Here is a 15,456-nt window from a genome sequence, read left to right as displayed (position 1 = left end):
CAGAATTTATATTTTGAGGTTGCAAGATGTTAGGGCTAGTATTGATCAATGATTTACTTATCAATGGTTTTAAAAGCTCTTTTTCTTGTGATCAAAAGACATCAAAAGATGAAAAGCTCTAGATCAATAACTTACTTATTGACGGTTTTAAAAGATCTATTTCTTGTTATCAAAAGAAATCAAAAGATGAAAAACTCTTCGAATAATGAACTGTTAATACAAAGGCAATCCCCATTTTCCTGTGTTTAGGAGGAAAATCTCTACAATATGTTTTTATTTTCAAGCTTGCTGTGAAGATCTATTTGTGCGACTGGTCAATGGCAAAATAGAAAATGTATTGTATCTTATAAAAAAGGTTGTGAACTATTAAGAAGGATGATTTCACATGGTAGGCATATAACATCACTATAGTCATGAAGGCTTCCATGAAAAAGTACTACTATATTAAAGCCTAAAGGTGAATAATGGGATGTGAAAGATATGTGACAATTATGAAGGATTAATGCATATGTGAAGTATATAAAATCCCATTTGTGCTGTATGCTTCCATAAAAAAGTACTCTATTGATCTTTATACTTTGTTGAATGGCTGGCTTCTATGATCTTTTTACTTTAATTCATAGATACATGGTGGACTTCATTGTTTGATGAATATCTTGAAAGATTTATAGTACTTTGTGAGATTAGCTAGACAAAATTCCTTAGGTTTTGCAAATAAATTATTTTACGAAGGGATATATTGTTGGTCTTGATAGGTATACCAACTTATTTGAAGTATCGTGTAATGGGACAAAATCTCTATGTTTCCAAAGAACATTTGTTGGCATGATTCTGAAGTTGGAGTTTTTGATCCTTTGTTGAGTTTGATTGTATTGTCATGATTACAATTATTTTATGGAGAAGTATATCATGGGTCTTCAAGAGGACTGCTTTGAAGTATTGTGCAGTGGAAAAGATCACCATATGTCCAAAGAATATTTGTTGGCATGATGGTGACAGTTGAGTTGATTCATGATTACAACTAAATAGCTGATGCTGATGCTGAAATATATTACTGGCAAAAGGAGCATGCATGTCACTATGGGTCTTTCAACATCTTGGCACTTCAAACAAGTGATTCAATACTTGGTGGCCTAGAAAAGAACATAGTTGTTAGGTTTCAGATGTATCCTATATTTTGAAGTATCGTCTTACAACATCTTGGCATTTTTAACAAGTGCTTCAATACTTGGTGGCCTAGAGAAGAACAAAGTTGTTAGGTTTCAGATGTATCCTATATTTTAAGTATCACTTGTGACTCACTAAGAAGACTGATTTGAAGTATTATATGGCTGGGACAAAATGGCCATGTTGGGCAAAGAATGATTATGTTGGTGCTCAAAATTTGTCAATCACTATTGGGACTTATTTGAAGTTTCTTGCTTGCTCGGGCAAGTTAGGGGTGGACAAGTTCCTATCGTACTGGAAATTGGTGAATCTTTATGGGGATTTTTTTTCTGTACTCATTCAAAATTTCCATTTTGGCCAAAGAATTTCCCACAGTAAAATCCACATTTGAATATTCTTCCTCTCTAAGATGATTGTTTTTAAGTGTCACGGGCTGAAGCCAGAAACAAAATTGCCATTTAGAAAAAAGAATGTATGCTGTAGACAGAAAGGCTTAGGTTACGGGAATTCGTAGCTCCCTTAAAGGACTGGAAGTATTATGTGCAGGGGTAAAACTTCTGTTTTGGCCTACTAATGTTTGCTGGTTTGGCATTGAAGTCAGAGTTCTTGTATCAATGTGTTGGAATGAGTTTTGTTGTGTTGTCACGATGACAACTGAACAATCCTATCATTCTGGAAATTTGTTAATCTCTATGTGGACTGATTTGAAGTTTCCTGTGCTTGTTCAAAATTGCCATTTTAGCCAAAGAATGTCGCATGGTAAAATCCATAGGTTTTGAAAATTTCTTCCTCTCAAAGAGGATTGTTTTGAAGAATCATTTGCTGAAACAAAACTGCCATTAAGAACAAAGAATGTATACTGCAGACAGAAATGCTTAGGTCACAGGAATTTGTAGCTCTTTGGACTGAAAGTATTATATGTACAGGGGCGGAACTGCTGTTATGGCCAAAGAATGTTTGCTGGTTTGGTGTTGAAGTTAAGAGTTCTCGTATCCATGTGTTGGAATGGGATTGGTTGTGTTGTCATGATAACAACCGAACACAAAGTAGTCAGTGATGCACACATATATCAATTGAAAACGTGGCATGCATGCTGGATTAGGTCTTGCAACTGCTCTGCAGTTTTTAGGGGTTTGATTGAATTTAAATGGAAATAATAATCAATGTTTAATGACTGAAAAAATCCATTTAAATTAACATTCTCCCAAACAAGGGGGATGAGAAGGCACCATTCCTGTCAAACAATAACAGCAATTATTTGAGACAAAATACAATATCTACTTAGACAGCTAAGCTTCCTGTGGACAGAAATCGTTAGGTTATGGAGAGCTACTTGTTAAATTTAGAATAACATTTAATTTTCTGGACATTATATTTAACTATTTGGACAACTAGACATCAAAATGTACTGAACACAAATATGGAATAAATTATAAGTAATTGTGAACTCTAATCAATTCTAAATTTCAAAAAAGATCTTTTCCAATGACTCCAAAAACTTATTGGAATTACTAAATATCTTATATTTATTCATAGTAACCTTGCCGTTAGGGAAGGGGGGACAAAGGGGCCTCAAATTTGTTTTCTTTTGGTGGGGGCTAGGGTGTGTGTGTGTGTGTGTGTGGATATGGTACATAAGATGCTAGTCATGAAAACATTTATAAGACTACTAAGAAGTAAAATACTTAGTAGAGTATCATGATATCAAAACAAGTACAAAATGTAGTGAAGACAAACCCCTCTAATCATCCCTTGGGAGGTCAGGGTTCAAGTGACAATCGACAACTAGCCATCTAGGGACTTGAGCATGATGTCCTTAAGTCCTAGGGACACTAGCATTTGGGGGGTCGAGACACGTCCTCGTGGAACACTGAATTTATTTAGTGGTTTTTAAGAATTCCATGACAAATTTAAACCTACCCAAAAGCAAGCTTTGTAGAATGAAGACGATTGTTGTTACTTAAACATGTTGTGATGAAAAGCTTGATTGGGAAAACATGCACTTATTTCCACACACAAGAGAACTAAGTACAAACTAGCTCATAGCCATCACGAAAAATCAGTAACTCAAAACTAAGAACTCAATTACAAACTACATGATAACTTTTTAATTAAAGTTTGATTGATCCTCGATATCAATAACTACAAGCCATTAAAAGTATTTTTTTATCTATCTACTTTCTAGAAGTCACAAGCCTATATCATGGGCTCCATAAACATAGAGGCTGTGAGAAAGGTTGCACCTTATGTTTTTTGGGCAACTCAAAGATCAAGGCTATGAATTTTTTAAGAGATTTGAATACCTCACCAAAAAAATTTCTTGACACTTTCTGGGATGATCATCATAATCTACAATGGAGTCTTCTAGTTGTAGATGCCTTTCTCATAATGTTGAGTTTCGAGTTTATTTTAGATCTCACCCCTTTTGCCTTGGAATTAAAATCCTTGATATTATGGTTGACGCTAAGAGTTATTTCTCTTGTTAATTTGTCAAGTCTAGGTTCATTCACTATCCTCCCAAGATCATTGTTGAATAAGTAACGATTAGGACTTTGATTTAAGTTTTCAACAATTGAATACTCGAGTAAAGTAAAAGATGTCTCAACAAAGGCTAAGGCAATGCCAAAGCTAAAGGGTAACTTTGCATGATATTTTTAAAGCGACTATCAATGTCTTTGATATGATTGCCAATTTTAAAAGTCATTCGGCTCATAAATTTATTAAGTTATTAGTTATAGTCTAGTTTGTGCACTAACCTTGTTTTAGGATCATTGTCAAGTATAGAAAGACTAAGAAGGTGATTTAAGTTGTCAACAATTGGATACTTTAAATAAATAAAAATGTCTCAACAAAGGAAAATGTATCAAGGCTAAATGGTGATTCAAGTAACAATTATGGAAAACATGAGCAACTGAAATAAAGTTGGCCAAAGTGTTGAAATAGAAGAATAATGTGATAAGATCAAGAGGAAATTGGATCAAAGTTATATTCATATGGTATATGACACTTATATAAGGTGTGACATGTTTGGGTGTGGCAGATAAAATATTACTAGTGATACTGGATGTGAAACATATGTAGTTCGTCTTTTCAAAATGGCACTCAATTTAAAGTTGGTGACTGAAGGGGACAACAATGGCTTAAAAGCATGGCAAACAAACATTGAGTAAAAATAGGAGCTGAATCATACATCCACAAGGAATTGATGCTAAAAAAATTGTACTCTAAATGGTAATAATGGGTAAAAAGTGCATCTAAGTGTCAAAGAATCAAGTGATGAGTTATTATTTGCAATTTTCATTATGGAAATGCCTCGTAAAATGTGTAACCATGATGGTGATGGTAGATGACATATGCAACCAATAGAGTAATGTTTTAAACACTTAAGTTGTGTCACACACTTTAGGATACTATGAATGTTTAAATTGTCAAGATTAATTGGGGGCCTATTCAAGTAAGAGGTAAACGGTGAGGTTTATATTATAATATTTGTGTGATAATGGCAAAAGGGAAGTGTATGACAACCTCATTTCAAGTTGATCGCTTCACCTTTTGAGATGAAAAAATATAAGGATGGATGATCCTTTTAGTTATATAAAGGTAAAAAAGATAGAGATTGTCAAAAAATTATAGGGATAGCTTACTGAGGCATGTCAACTATGGGTTTAGCATTCTAGTGACACAATGAGAATGATATCAAAGTGCATGACCATGCACATGAGACTAGATCTACAAATTAGGGTAGCTTCCTCTCTAACTAGATGAATTTATAAAGTTCTTTGTTATACAACTCCTAGAGGCATGTACAAAGGTTAGATTTTGACAAACAGTAAGAAGGAAAGTGAAGGTACACAATTAGCCTCTGCAAATAAATTAGACACAATGTACAAACATAGATATAAATAAAAAAATCATTCAAACATTAAGATAAGAAGGTTTAATATAACACATCATAACTAAAAAGAGAGAATATCAAAATTTATTGACATTGAGAGATTGAGCTGTTTTACTATGGTAGAAGATGCAAAGGTACAAATGTTTTTGCTAGAAAATAAGGGATGAACATTTTACTATGAGCACATAGTGCTTTTTAAAACCTCATAAGGGAGTAAAAGAGAGAGGGTATGTGATTAGGAATAAGAAAACCCTAGTCATGGCACTCCTAGAATTTGTTGTTTCCACAAAAAAACTCAAGTTATAGGTGTCAAAAACACATCTCATGCCCTTGTTATAATTCAGCATTGATGAATTTGTGGATTACAGCACAAACCCCCCATGAAATCCATTGAATTTGTGATAGAAACGTGTTTGCTAACAAAAAGATTTGCCAATAATAACTGAGGCATCGGTGAGTGTTGAGTTTTCATTGGATCCATGCAAATTTGATTTATAATGATAAACAAACACATTAAATCCAAATCTAGTAGTTGATGATCATTGAAATGCATTAATGGCAAAGTTCTAGTCATTTCAGTTCATTTTGTGGGCTTTGGAAGCATATTTGGCTTATTTGTGAAAATTTTCATTTGAGCTACACCACAAGAAAGTCACCTAGAATTGAACATAAGTGGAAAAATGATAAGAAACTGCACTTGCCAACTTCACCATGCTAATAATGCTCAATGAAAAGTTTCATCATGTAAACAAGTATAGCATGACATCATCATGGATTGGGTGATTCAAATGGGATGATACCATCAAAAGGATAACGGTATGTTAGTGTTAGATTCTTGGGATCACTGCAAATGTAATAACATTGCCATTGTGGTATGTGTTTTTGAAATGCATAAATCACTTATATTTATATGAAGAGTGAGATACGAATAAACACATCCCTTCATGCGACATGTCCATTCATAATGGCAATCATATATATATAAATAATAATATGTGTGTATAAGTATATATACATCTCTTATACACACACACACACACACACACACACACACACACACACACACTACACATCTACACTAGAAATCATCCAATTGAAGCTACATAACTTCAACACTCCCTCTTAGCTAGGGAGGATAAACACATGTATTACCTCAATTTAATATAAAGTTAGCAAGATTAAGGATTTCTTTGATCAGAAGATATCCACCATTTAGATATCACCACATGATATCAATAGTAATGGCCTCCTAAATGTTGAGTCCCATTACATTCACCAACTGTTTAAAATACTCATAAGATATATACACATGCATTCTCAATAATGCTGCAAGTAATCTTCTATTGTGATTTTCTTAGACATCATAAGATGTCCATCACAATAGAAAGTCATGGTCTATTTAAGGAACTTAATCCACCATACAAGATATCATCTATCATGATCTACTTAGACATCATAAGATGTCCATCATAATAGATGACCATGGTCTATTTAAGTAACTTAATCCACCATACAAGATATAATCTATCATGATCTATTTCAACCATCATAAGATCTCTATCATAATAGATTAAGTTATTGAAAGATCATCATCTTTCAATAACTCCTACAAATACAAGTGATAATCATTTGGAAGTCGTCACTTCCTCATGATGTACATAGAGGGTAGGCCTATCAAAATTATAAAGTCACTTATATAGATTTTCAAACTCTCTAAATATCAATCTTTGAGCTCTTAATCCAATGTTGCCTCTAGTGAAGTGTCAAATTCCCTCTGAATCTGATATCTATCACCATTTTCCTACAATAAAATACTTGGAGGAAAAGATCAAGAGAAATAGCTCTTATTGTATGTATTGAAAATAAAAATAAGAGAGAGACTAATAATTATGCATAATATAAGACCATTCCAATAAAATATAGATAAAAATATACTTTGAGCATATATTTAATCTTCTATATACATACTTTAATCTATATTTTCAACATATTATTTGCTTATTTATATTACATATAATAATATAAGATGACAGATTTCTGTATTCCCTTATATTCATAATAGAATAGACAATTAATGCTCACCTCCAATACTTTAACTTCTCCAATTTCTATATCAAGGTATCATAATAAATATTGAATGGTGATTATCCTCATGTTTAGATGACACAATTCTAATATTATATGCTATGATTAATATTGTACTCACAAACTTACACCACTAATTATTCTTAGACTCAATAAGCATTAAGTAAATGTAAAGTCAAATTTCACTACTAATTAATTCACCATACCTAAAAGGGTGCTCCCTTGTTTTCTTGTATGCAATTCACTAAGGGTGGTTAATGCATATGGGTATTATCCTTGTTTTAATGGTACACAAAATACCCCCTTCAATTACCTTGTATCTAAGGTCACGTGATCTTTCTGTTATTGGTTACTCCTTTTATTGCTTTGCCACATTTACTGGTGGGTCCACGTTTTGTGCACTTTGTCTTGTGGGGTCTGATGACTCCCTCCCTTGTACCTCATTCCACGTTCCAAGGTGTCTATTTTATTATTATATGCCAAATTTACTTGCCTAACACTCCGACTTCATGTCCAACGATTAGTCCAATGTGTAAATAAGTCTTTGATCTACTTCCTATTTTCATCTGCTATCAGATGACTAAAGTTTTCAAAATTTGATCTCTATCCTCTTATTTCTTAGAAATTTTAAGACTATATAAATCCATGTCCATTGCACATACAAATATACAATCATGCAACTGAATAACACAAAGATTGACAAAGCACATCTGACCAAATCGCCCTATTATGGTTGATGTATTCTTGACAAATATCTAATTTCTCCACATTTATCCAGCCCTTTAGCTAGGAAATGCAACTGAGTGATGGTGACGCTGTACATGCAAATTTGCAGCATTGAGTAGGCATGTCGGGCCCCAGCTGCCATTTGCGAGATTAAGAAGTCAAATATCAAAAAAAGTTTCACTGCTGCTACAGAGTGATGATAGGTTGTATTGTAGTTTAAACTTTGTGGGGATTTTAAGTAGTTTATTTGTTTATTTTTAACCAGAGACTGAGTAGTAAATCTCTACTTAGCATTTGCAAAGGAAAACTATTGCCTTCTCGCATTCCTAATGACATTGTCCACTCAGCACAGCATTCAGTCTCTTGCAGATAGGTTACTTTCACAAACAGTGGTGGGTGACTTGTAAATTGTACAGGTCTGCAACTATTAATAATCTTTTCTCGTTATTGTCTGAAATGCAACTGTCATTATGGTATATGTTTTTCAAATGCAGAAATCACTTATATTTATATCAAGAATGAGACACGAATAAACATGTCCCTTTATGGGACATGTTCATTCATAATGACAATCATTTATATATATAAAAATCTTTCTCAAATATATAAATAATAATAATATATATGTGTAAGTATATATACATCTCTTATACACACATTCACACACATCTACACTAGAAATCATCCGACTGAAGCTACAGAACTTCAACAGTTAGTAAGGATGAGAAGTGAGAAAAGATAGTGAAATTGGATCTTTTGGGCAAATCCATTTGAATTGGTTCAATAAGGCTTTGAAATAGCTTAGATAGCCAAGGAAAGTACACAAGGGGATGAAGAAATGATGACATCAGAAAAGCATGAATGTAGAACTTTCCATTTGGATTGGCAAAATGCAAGGTTAATAGATCAGGTTTATACGGAGGCTAGACATTCACAAGAAATTAAATTGGCTTTTTGTGTATTATCCGAATCCAGATCCGGCCTGTGTGGGAGGAATCAGGCTACTAAACTTAATTCCTAAATCTCAAAAAAGGCTTCATCAACTTGTTTAGCTGCACATGTTGTATTCATTCATTAGAATTTAGGTCTACCCAACTTTTGAAATTTGAATAAATTCTTTTTCCTGTTAGAATTTTTTTGCGTAACTTAAGATTTGAGACCTTTTTCACTTGATTTCCATTAAGGTTGCGGTATTGAGCAAGACTTTAATTAATACTTATTTGATGTTTTCCAATCAAATTTTATTCTTTACTTTCCAACCAATCTTCCTCCAAATCTCTTCTTGGAAAAGTATGTGAATTTTTCAACTATTATATATTTGGCTACAATCCTTCACTTGTGTTCTCTTTGTTTCATTTGTTGCCTACAAAGTCTCCTTAAAATTGACCGCTTTCATTTGTTTTCAATGATCAAAGATGTATAATAGCTTCTGTAAACACAGTTGCTAAAAATACAAGTTTCTTGCAACTTGTGCATTAAATTAAGGTTAAGTCATTTGATCCTAAAACAATGTTCATGCTTGTCCAAATATTTATAGCATTAGGTTCTCATTTTGGAGATGTAAGCTCAAACCCCGAGTGACATCTCAGATAGAATTCTAAGTGGTCAGTCTTAGTCTTCAATCGTTTGAATTCTAGGAGTCATTTGTTGGCTCTTCCATTGTTTGGCTTCTAGCTGTAATTTGTAAGAGCCAAGTATTCGTATTGGTTGGTTTACATTTTTCAGATTTTCTTTTATCTTTATTACCATAATACTTGCAACACTCACTCCAGCTTACAGAAGGTAGCTAAGTATTGTATCGCTCATAAAGACCTAATAAGCTTACAAAAAGGAGCTAAGCATTTCTATCAATTGGCCTTGATGCCCATTTGAGCTATATTTGACTACGGAAAAATATTTTATCCTTGTTAACATAATATTCACAACCCTCTCTTAAGCTTACAGAAAAATAAACTCTGTCCCTATGTTTCAGGGACTCAGATTTATATTAAATTATTAACATGGGATGAGAACTGACCTAGTTCTCTCCTGTGCTCAAGCTCTCTTATACTTACTACAGTGGCCGAAGAAGCCTAAACATCTTTCATGTGAAATAATTTCTGTTAGACTGAAAGATATGTACTGTACATCGGCATGCTTAAGCTGCTTAAGACAGGCATTTTGTCAGCATTAATCATGACTACTATTGGTGGCTTTACTGTCATGTTAATTCACATGTATATCACATATATTTTTCTATTTATGAGCTAAATGTTATTCTTTTTGCTTGAATTATTTTAATGAATGCCTTCTTCGGACAAGTTCCTTTTCTTTTTTCTGTATTTATTTATTTATATGATATGCTGACATAACTTTAACTGCCAATGCTAATCAGATTTACTTTTTCATATAATATTTTGATGCTGAATCTATTTTGATTTTTTTAGACTAACAATTGCAAATGCACTGCAATAATTGGTTCAGGTTATCCAAAAATGGAACAGCAGGCAAGATTGCTTGCAGCTGAATTGGGTAACAACTACTCTTGGAAGGACATTCAATTTAAGAAAGTGGCTTCAGAAGACCTAGAAGTAATTCATTCAGCTATTGATGACGATGAGGACACAGAAATAGGGAGTAATGACTGGACTGTCCACTTGGGTGTGAGTTTGCGTTATAGTGTCAAACTTAGCAAGTCACCCCTATATAGCAAGCAGATGCCTTATAATCCAATTTTAGAAGCATTGTTCATTAATAGTTATTTAAATAACTACTCCGATGATGGTGCATATGCATCATCATGGAATTGTGATATGAACAAACAAGGGAGGAAAAGCAAGCATAAAAAGATAACTGTTGCAGGAAAATGGTGTGGAAGAGTATGGATGGTGAATCAGGTTCATCCATATTTGAGAGACCCTGAAGTTCAACCATCTGCTTTTTTTGCACCAAAGCCAATAAAAATTGGATCCAGTCAAGAGCAAGAGCATCTTCAGGAATGCATGGTCCATGATGCAGACTGTAAACCCATATTAAAGCCAAAAAATATTATTACTTCAGATTACAACATGGTAGAACTTCAAGATGGCTCCCACTTTCAGAAAGAAACAATACAGGATCCAGATAGCAAGCTTTTATTAAAACCGAGAATGACCATTACATCAGACAAGATCATAAAATCTGCTCCCAGAGAACGGCCATTAATGACTTACAGAAAGAACAAACACAAAGCAGCAATCTCTACAAGATCAGGTGTAAAAGGAAAAATGAGCTTAGAAAGGCAAATAGTCAATATTATGGCTCAATTATCAGAAAACAAAACAGTAAGTGTGTATGAGAGTACTCCCAGGGAACAGCCTTTAATGACTTACAAAAAAAACAGACACAATGCAACAATCTCTACAAGACCAGGCGTAAAAGGAAAAGTGAGCTTAGAAAGGCAAATAGGTAATATTATGGCTCAACTATCAGAAAACAAAACAGAAAGTGTGGATCAGGGTACTCCACTATCCAACCAGCCAAAGGAGTTTCAAGAAGATTCCATCATAAAAACTGAGGCTGTTGCTTGTTCTACTCAGTCTGAGTTAAACAAGGATAACCATACTTATTATAAAGAAGACACGTCTGAGCTAGAAAGAAAAATTCAGTGCACAGGAGGGATTTTTGGAGAAGACTCTATTCAAAACAAAACAAACAGACAAACAGTTATTGAAAATGTGGTTGAGGTTCCCAATCAAGGTTCTCAAGCCCAATGTTCAGAGAATATTCATATCAGAAACTCACACACTCTTTCACATTCCCGATCAAGCAGAACAGGTATAATTGAAAAAAAATAATAATTATTCACATGTTTGAATCAGAGTAATTTCTTGGTGTCCTACTTCCTGAGATTCCATTACTGATGTCATTGTTTATCTATTGCAGGTGAGCATGAAGGGGGGCCATGTACAAGGCTAAGGCCAAGGTCATCAAAACTGAAGGAGGAGGTTGCAGAGAAAGCATTACAGCAATCTGCCTCCTCTAAAACAATATCAAAGGGAAAAAAGAAAGTAGCGAAATCCATACCATCTAAGAGTGGTGATGATAAAAATATATATTGCTGTGATACTGAGGGCTGTACCATGAAATTCTCATCAAAGCATGATTTGAATTTGCACAAGCGTAATATATGCACTTTTAAAGGATGTGGAAAACATTTTTTCTCGCACAAATACCTTGTACAACATCGCCGTGTTCATTTGGATGACAGGCCTCTTAGTTGTCCTTGGGAAGGTTGTGAAATGACATTCAAGTGGGCATGGGCAAGAACAGAGCATATTCGTGTCCACACTGGAGAACGCCCTTATGTCTGTACAACAGCTGGATGTGGTCAAACATTTCGATTTGTATCAGATTTCAGTCGGCACAAACGAAAAACTGGCCATTTACCAAAAAAATAGACCCCACCAATATCTTACGAGCATTCTTTGCTTCTTGGCATTTCTGATTTTTTTAACTTGATGATTGTAACATTCATGTAAATCCATTTAAAAAATTTAATGTAACTTTCCACCATTGCAAGGACAACATTGGCAGTTTTCTGGCCGCTCCTGGCAATTTGGTAATTATTGGAGTACATCGTGAAGCAGCTAGTGACTGGTGTTTTCAACTGCAGAATTTTCATTGTGGTTGGTGAGCACAAGAATGGAGATGGCTTTAAGTCTTCACACATTTGGACTTAGAGAGTATTTAATTACCCACAGCCCCTGGTTACTTTAGAAAACTTCTCTATTGAGCAGATTTGAAAACGTCTATCAATTATTATTAACTTTCAAATTGCAACTCAGCTCTATCTAATTGAAACATGCAATTAAAATTTAATCAATTTGATGAAGAAATGTGATTTTTTTGTAATTCTAATTTAATTAAGATTGTTGTCTACTATTTATAGTGAATTTTTTTAATAGGGAAGTTATAACTATCAAGAAGAGCAATATTAGTCTTTTCCTAAGTTTGTCTATGTGATGTGTTATTATCAAGGAGAGCAAGATTAAGCTTTTCGTCAATTGGTATATGAAATGGATGGATCAATTGGGGTGTAAGTTGAAAATTTGAATTCAGTTTACATGATGCCACCATAAGAGCAAAATCAGTTAGATTGCAAGCAATTCTAATTCCATAACTAATTATATAAATGCCATGTCCATATATGCTTCAAATTACTTATAATGTAGTTAAGCATATTAATTAGTAATTGAAGCTTTACTAATGCATTTACCAATGTTTAGATCTGAGTTATGTCTGATTAATTGGCAGCATTGATCAATATACACAGTTTTGTTCGTGCATGCTTATAAATTAACCATTGAAGCTTTACTAATACATTTACCAATGTTGCAACAAAGTCACGTTTCATGACTAATTGTCCTTTTAAATTATATAAGCTAGATGCTCTATACACAACAAATGCTTGTACCACAAGGCATTTTGAAAAATGTCAAGGAAAATTTTGGAAAAACCCATGAGGCCGGGCAAACTCCTCTTTTTCTCAAATGGTGTCTGATAAAATTCTCTTTACCACAAGGCATTTTAAAAAATGTCAAGGAGAATTTTGGAAGAACTCATGAGGCCAGGCAAACTCCTCTTTTTTTTTTTTTTTTCTCAAATGGTGTTTGATAAAATTCTCTTTGAGAAACCAAATACCTATATCATTCCTAAAAAAACAAGTCACATAAGCTCTCTCTTGTCTACAAATTTGACAAAGGACATTTTTTTCCAAAACCCAAGCATTAGAAAAGAATGGCAAAAGGCAATTAGAGGAAGAGACCTAGTAGCCGCCAGAGGGTCCAATGACTGTTATGATATCTGTTATAGATCCCCCCTAACTATTGCTTTTAAAAAGTCTCCAAAAATGATAGCACATGCATTAATAGCCAATCACACGTATCTATCGTTGATCGTTTTTTAGCTTTCTTGGTTGCTGATTGGTCCATTTGTGCAAAACGTACTATTTTTTTGGCAAGCGGCTATTGGAGGGTGAACATAACAGGTTTTAGGTGAACATTTAAAATGACACTTTTGGACCACCTTGCACTCTATGAGTTCTACAAAGAGCTCCATAAATGCTGAAAAATTGGAAGGTTAGCTTTAAGCTCTTCAGTCACCTATGAAGGTTCACCAAAAAAATTGGTTAATTTTGATGTACGGGTTAGGAGTTCTATGTAATATCCCCACTTCAAGAAAAATTCAATAATAAAAGAATAAATAATAAATTATGATATAATTTAAGAATATAATATATTAATTGATAAAGTATAATATATATCGTATTAAATCAATATTATGATTTGTATATTTATTTGAAATAAACAAATACAAGATTATCAGTATGATAATAATTAAATAATATATTGCTAATATATTATTCATATGGTGTAATATATGAACAAAGTTATAATAATAAACATATTATAATAATGTGACTAAAAGTCACAACCCATCTAAGAGACACTATCTTTGGGGTCACATATACATTGGGAAACAACACGAGTAGTGGGGGGCATATAAGGGGAGAGGTCAGAGCAGTAGTCCAGGAAATTCAGTGAATCAGTGAACCAAGTCAAACTGTGCGATGATCGTTTCATCATTTCTTCCATGCATTGTGTGGACAAGGATATTAGTATAAATTTTGCAATCAACACAGCAAATTTGTGTGGAGTAAGAATAGGAGCAATTACTGAAAATATAGCATACCAGTGGCACCAAACACGGATCAGAACTTTTCTCTTTCATATGACTAGAAGCAGATTATTACAAAGAGTGATTCAAATAAATATAATATCAAACCATTACAGATAAGAAAGTAATTGATGTGTACATCTGATTAAGATCAATCTGTGCTAAGTTGCTACCACTTACAAAGGCAAATCTGTTAGAGACTTATCCAGTGCGGAGCACACAACATAAGATCATCATTTGAAGGTCATAAGGAAGATGATGAACCATACATCCTAATCTATTGACACAAACTCAATAGCAACTCAATAGTAAGGGAAACACATTTGTTTGGAAAATGAATTAGCATATATCCTGTGAGGAAGATCAAAGAGGGCAAGGAAGGAATGATTAGTAATTATGCATCATAAGAAAGCACTAATGAACATGTGTGATTAGTATTAAGGATGTGAAAGGATGAGGCTCTTCCATAATGATGATTTAAATAAGAGGGAGATCCATTTGTGGGGACATCAATAAAAAATGGATTAAATCAAGCAAAACACAATTTCTATTATGCCAAGATACATCACAGATTAATAACAATCAGTAAGCAAATACAGTTGCACAAGGAGATTGCACATGCAACATGAACCAGAGTTTGAGGAATGATCAGGGATTTATGATATTCTTGTAAAGAATATTATGCATAATGATAATTAGGCTTAGGTAAAGAGAGAACTCAAGTAATCGTCCCATTGTTCCAAACCCAACTAGGGGACATTAACTTCTAGGTGCGCGAAGTGCATGCATCAAATAAAATAACTCGCATGCTTACTAGGGCTTGAATGATAAAATATTGTAATTAACTATCACATATTCACTGATCTATAAGGGCTTAAAGCAATTTA

General features: G+C 33.7%; 1 protein-coding gene across 1 annotated transcript in view; it reads left to right on the top strand.

Moving 5' to 3' along the window:
• The window catches only part of REF6 (relative of early flowering 6), a 57,896-nt gene extending 45,151 nt beyond the window's left edge, over positions 1-12,745 (top strand). The window contains exons 7-8 of the mRNA XM_089826898.1: positions 10,337-11,668; positions 11,777-12,745. Of these exons, the coding sequence (XP_089683024.1) occupies positions 10,337-11,668; positions 11,777-12,291 (1,847 nt within the window). The 3' untranslated portion in view covers positions 12,292-12,745. The remainder of the gene's footprint in view (positions 1-10,336; positions 11,669-11,776) is intronic.
• Positions 12,746-15,456: the final 2,711 nt, after the last annotated feature.

Source organism: Cupressus sempervirens, chromosome 4, assembly GCF_028749045.1.
Source record: "Cupressus sempervirens isolate cs-2001-9-10 chromosome 4, ASM2874904v1, whole genome shotgun sequence".
In the NCBI taxonomy this organism is placed as follows: Eukaryota; Viridiplantae; Streptophyta; class Pinopsida; order Cupressales; family Cupressaceae; genus Cupressus; species Cupressus sempervirens.
Note: the sequence above shows the minus strand (reverse complement) of the source record. Positions and strands in the feature narration are given on the sequence as shown.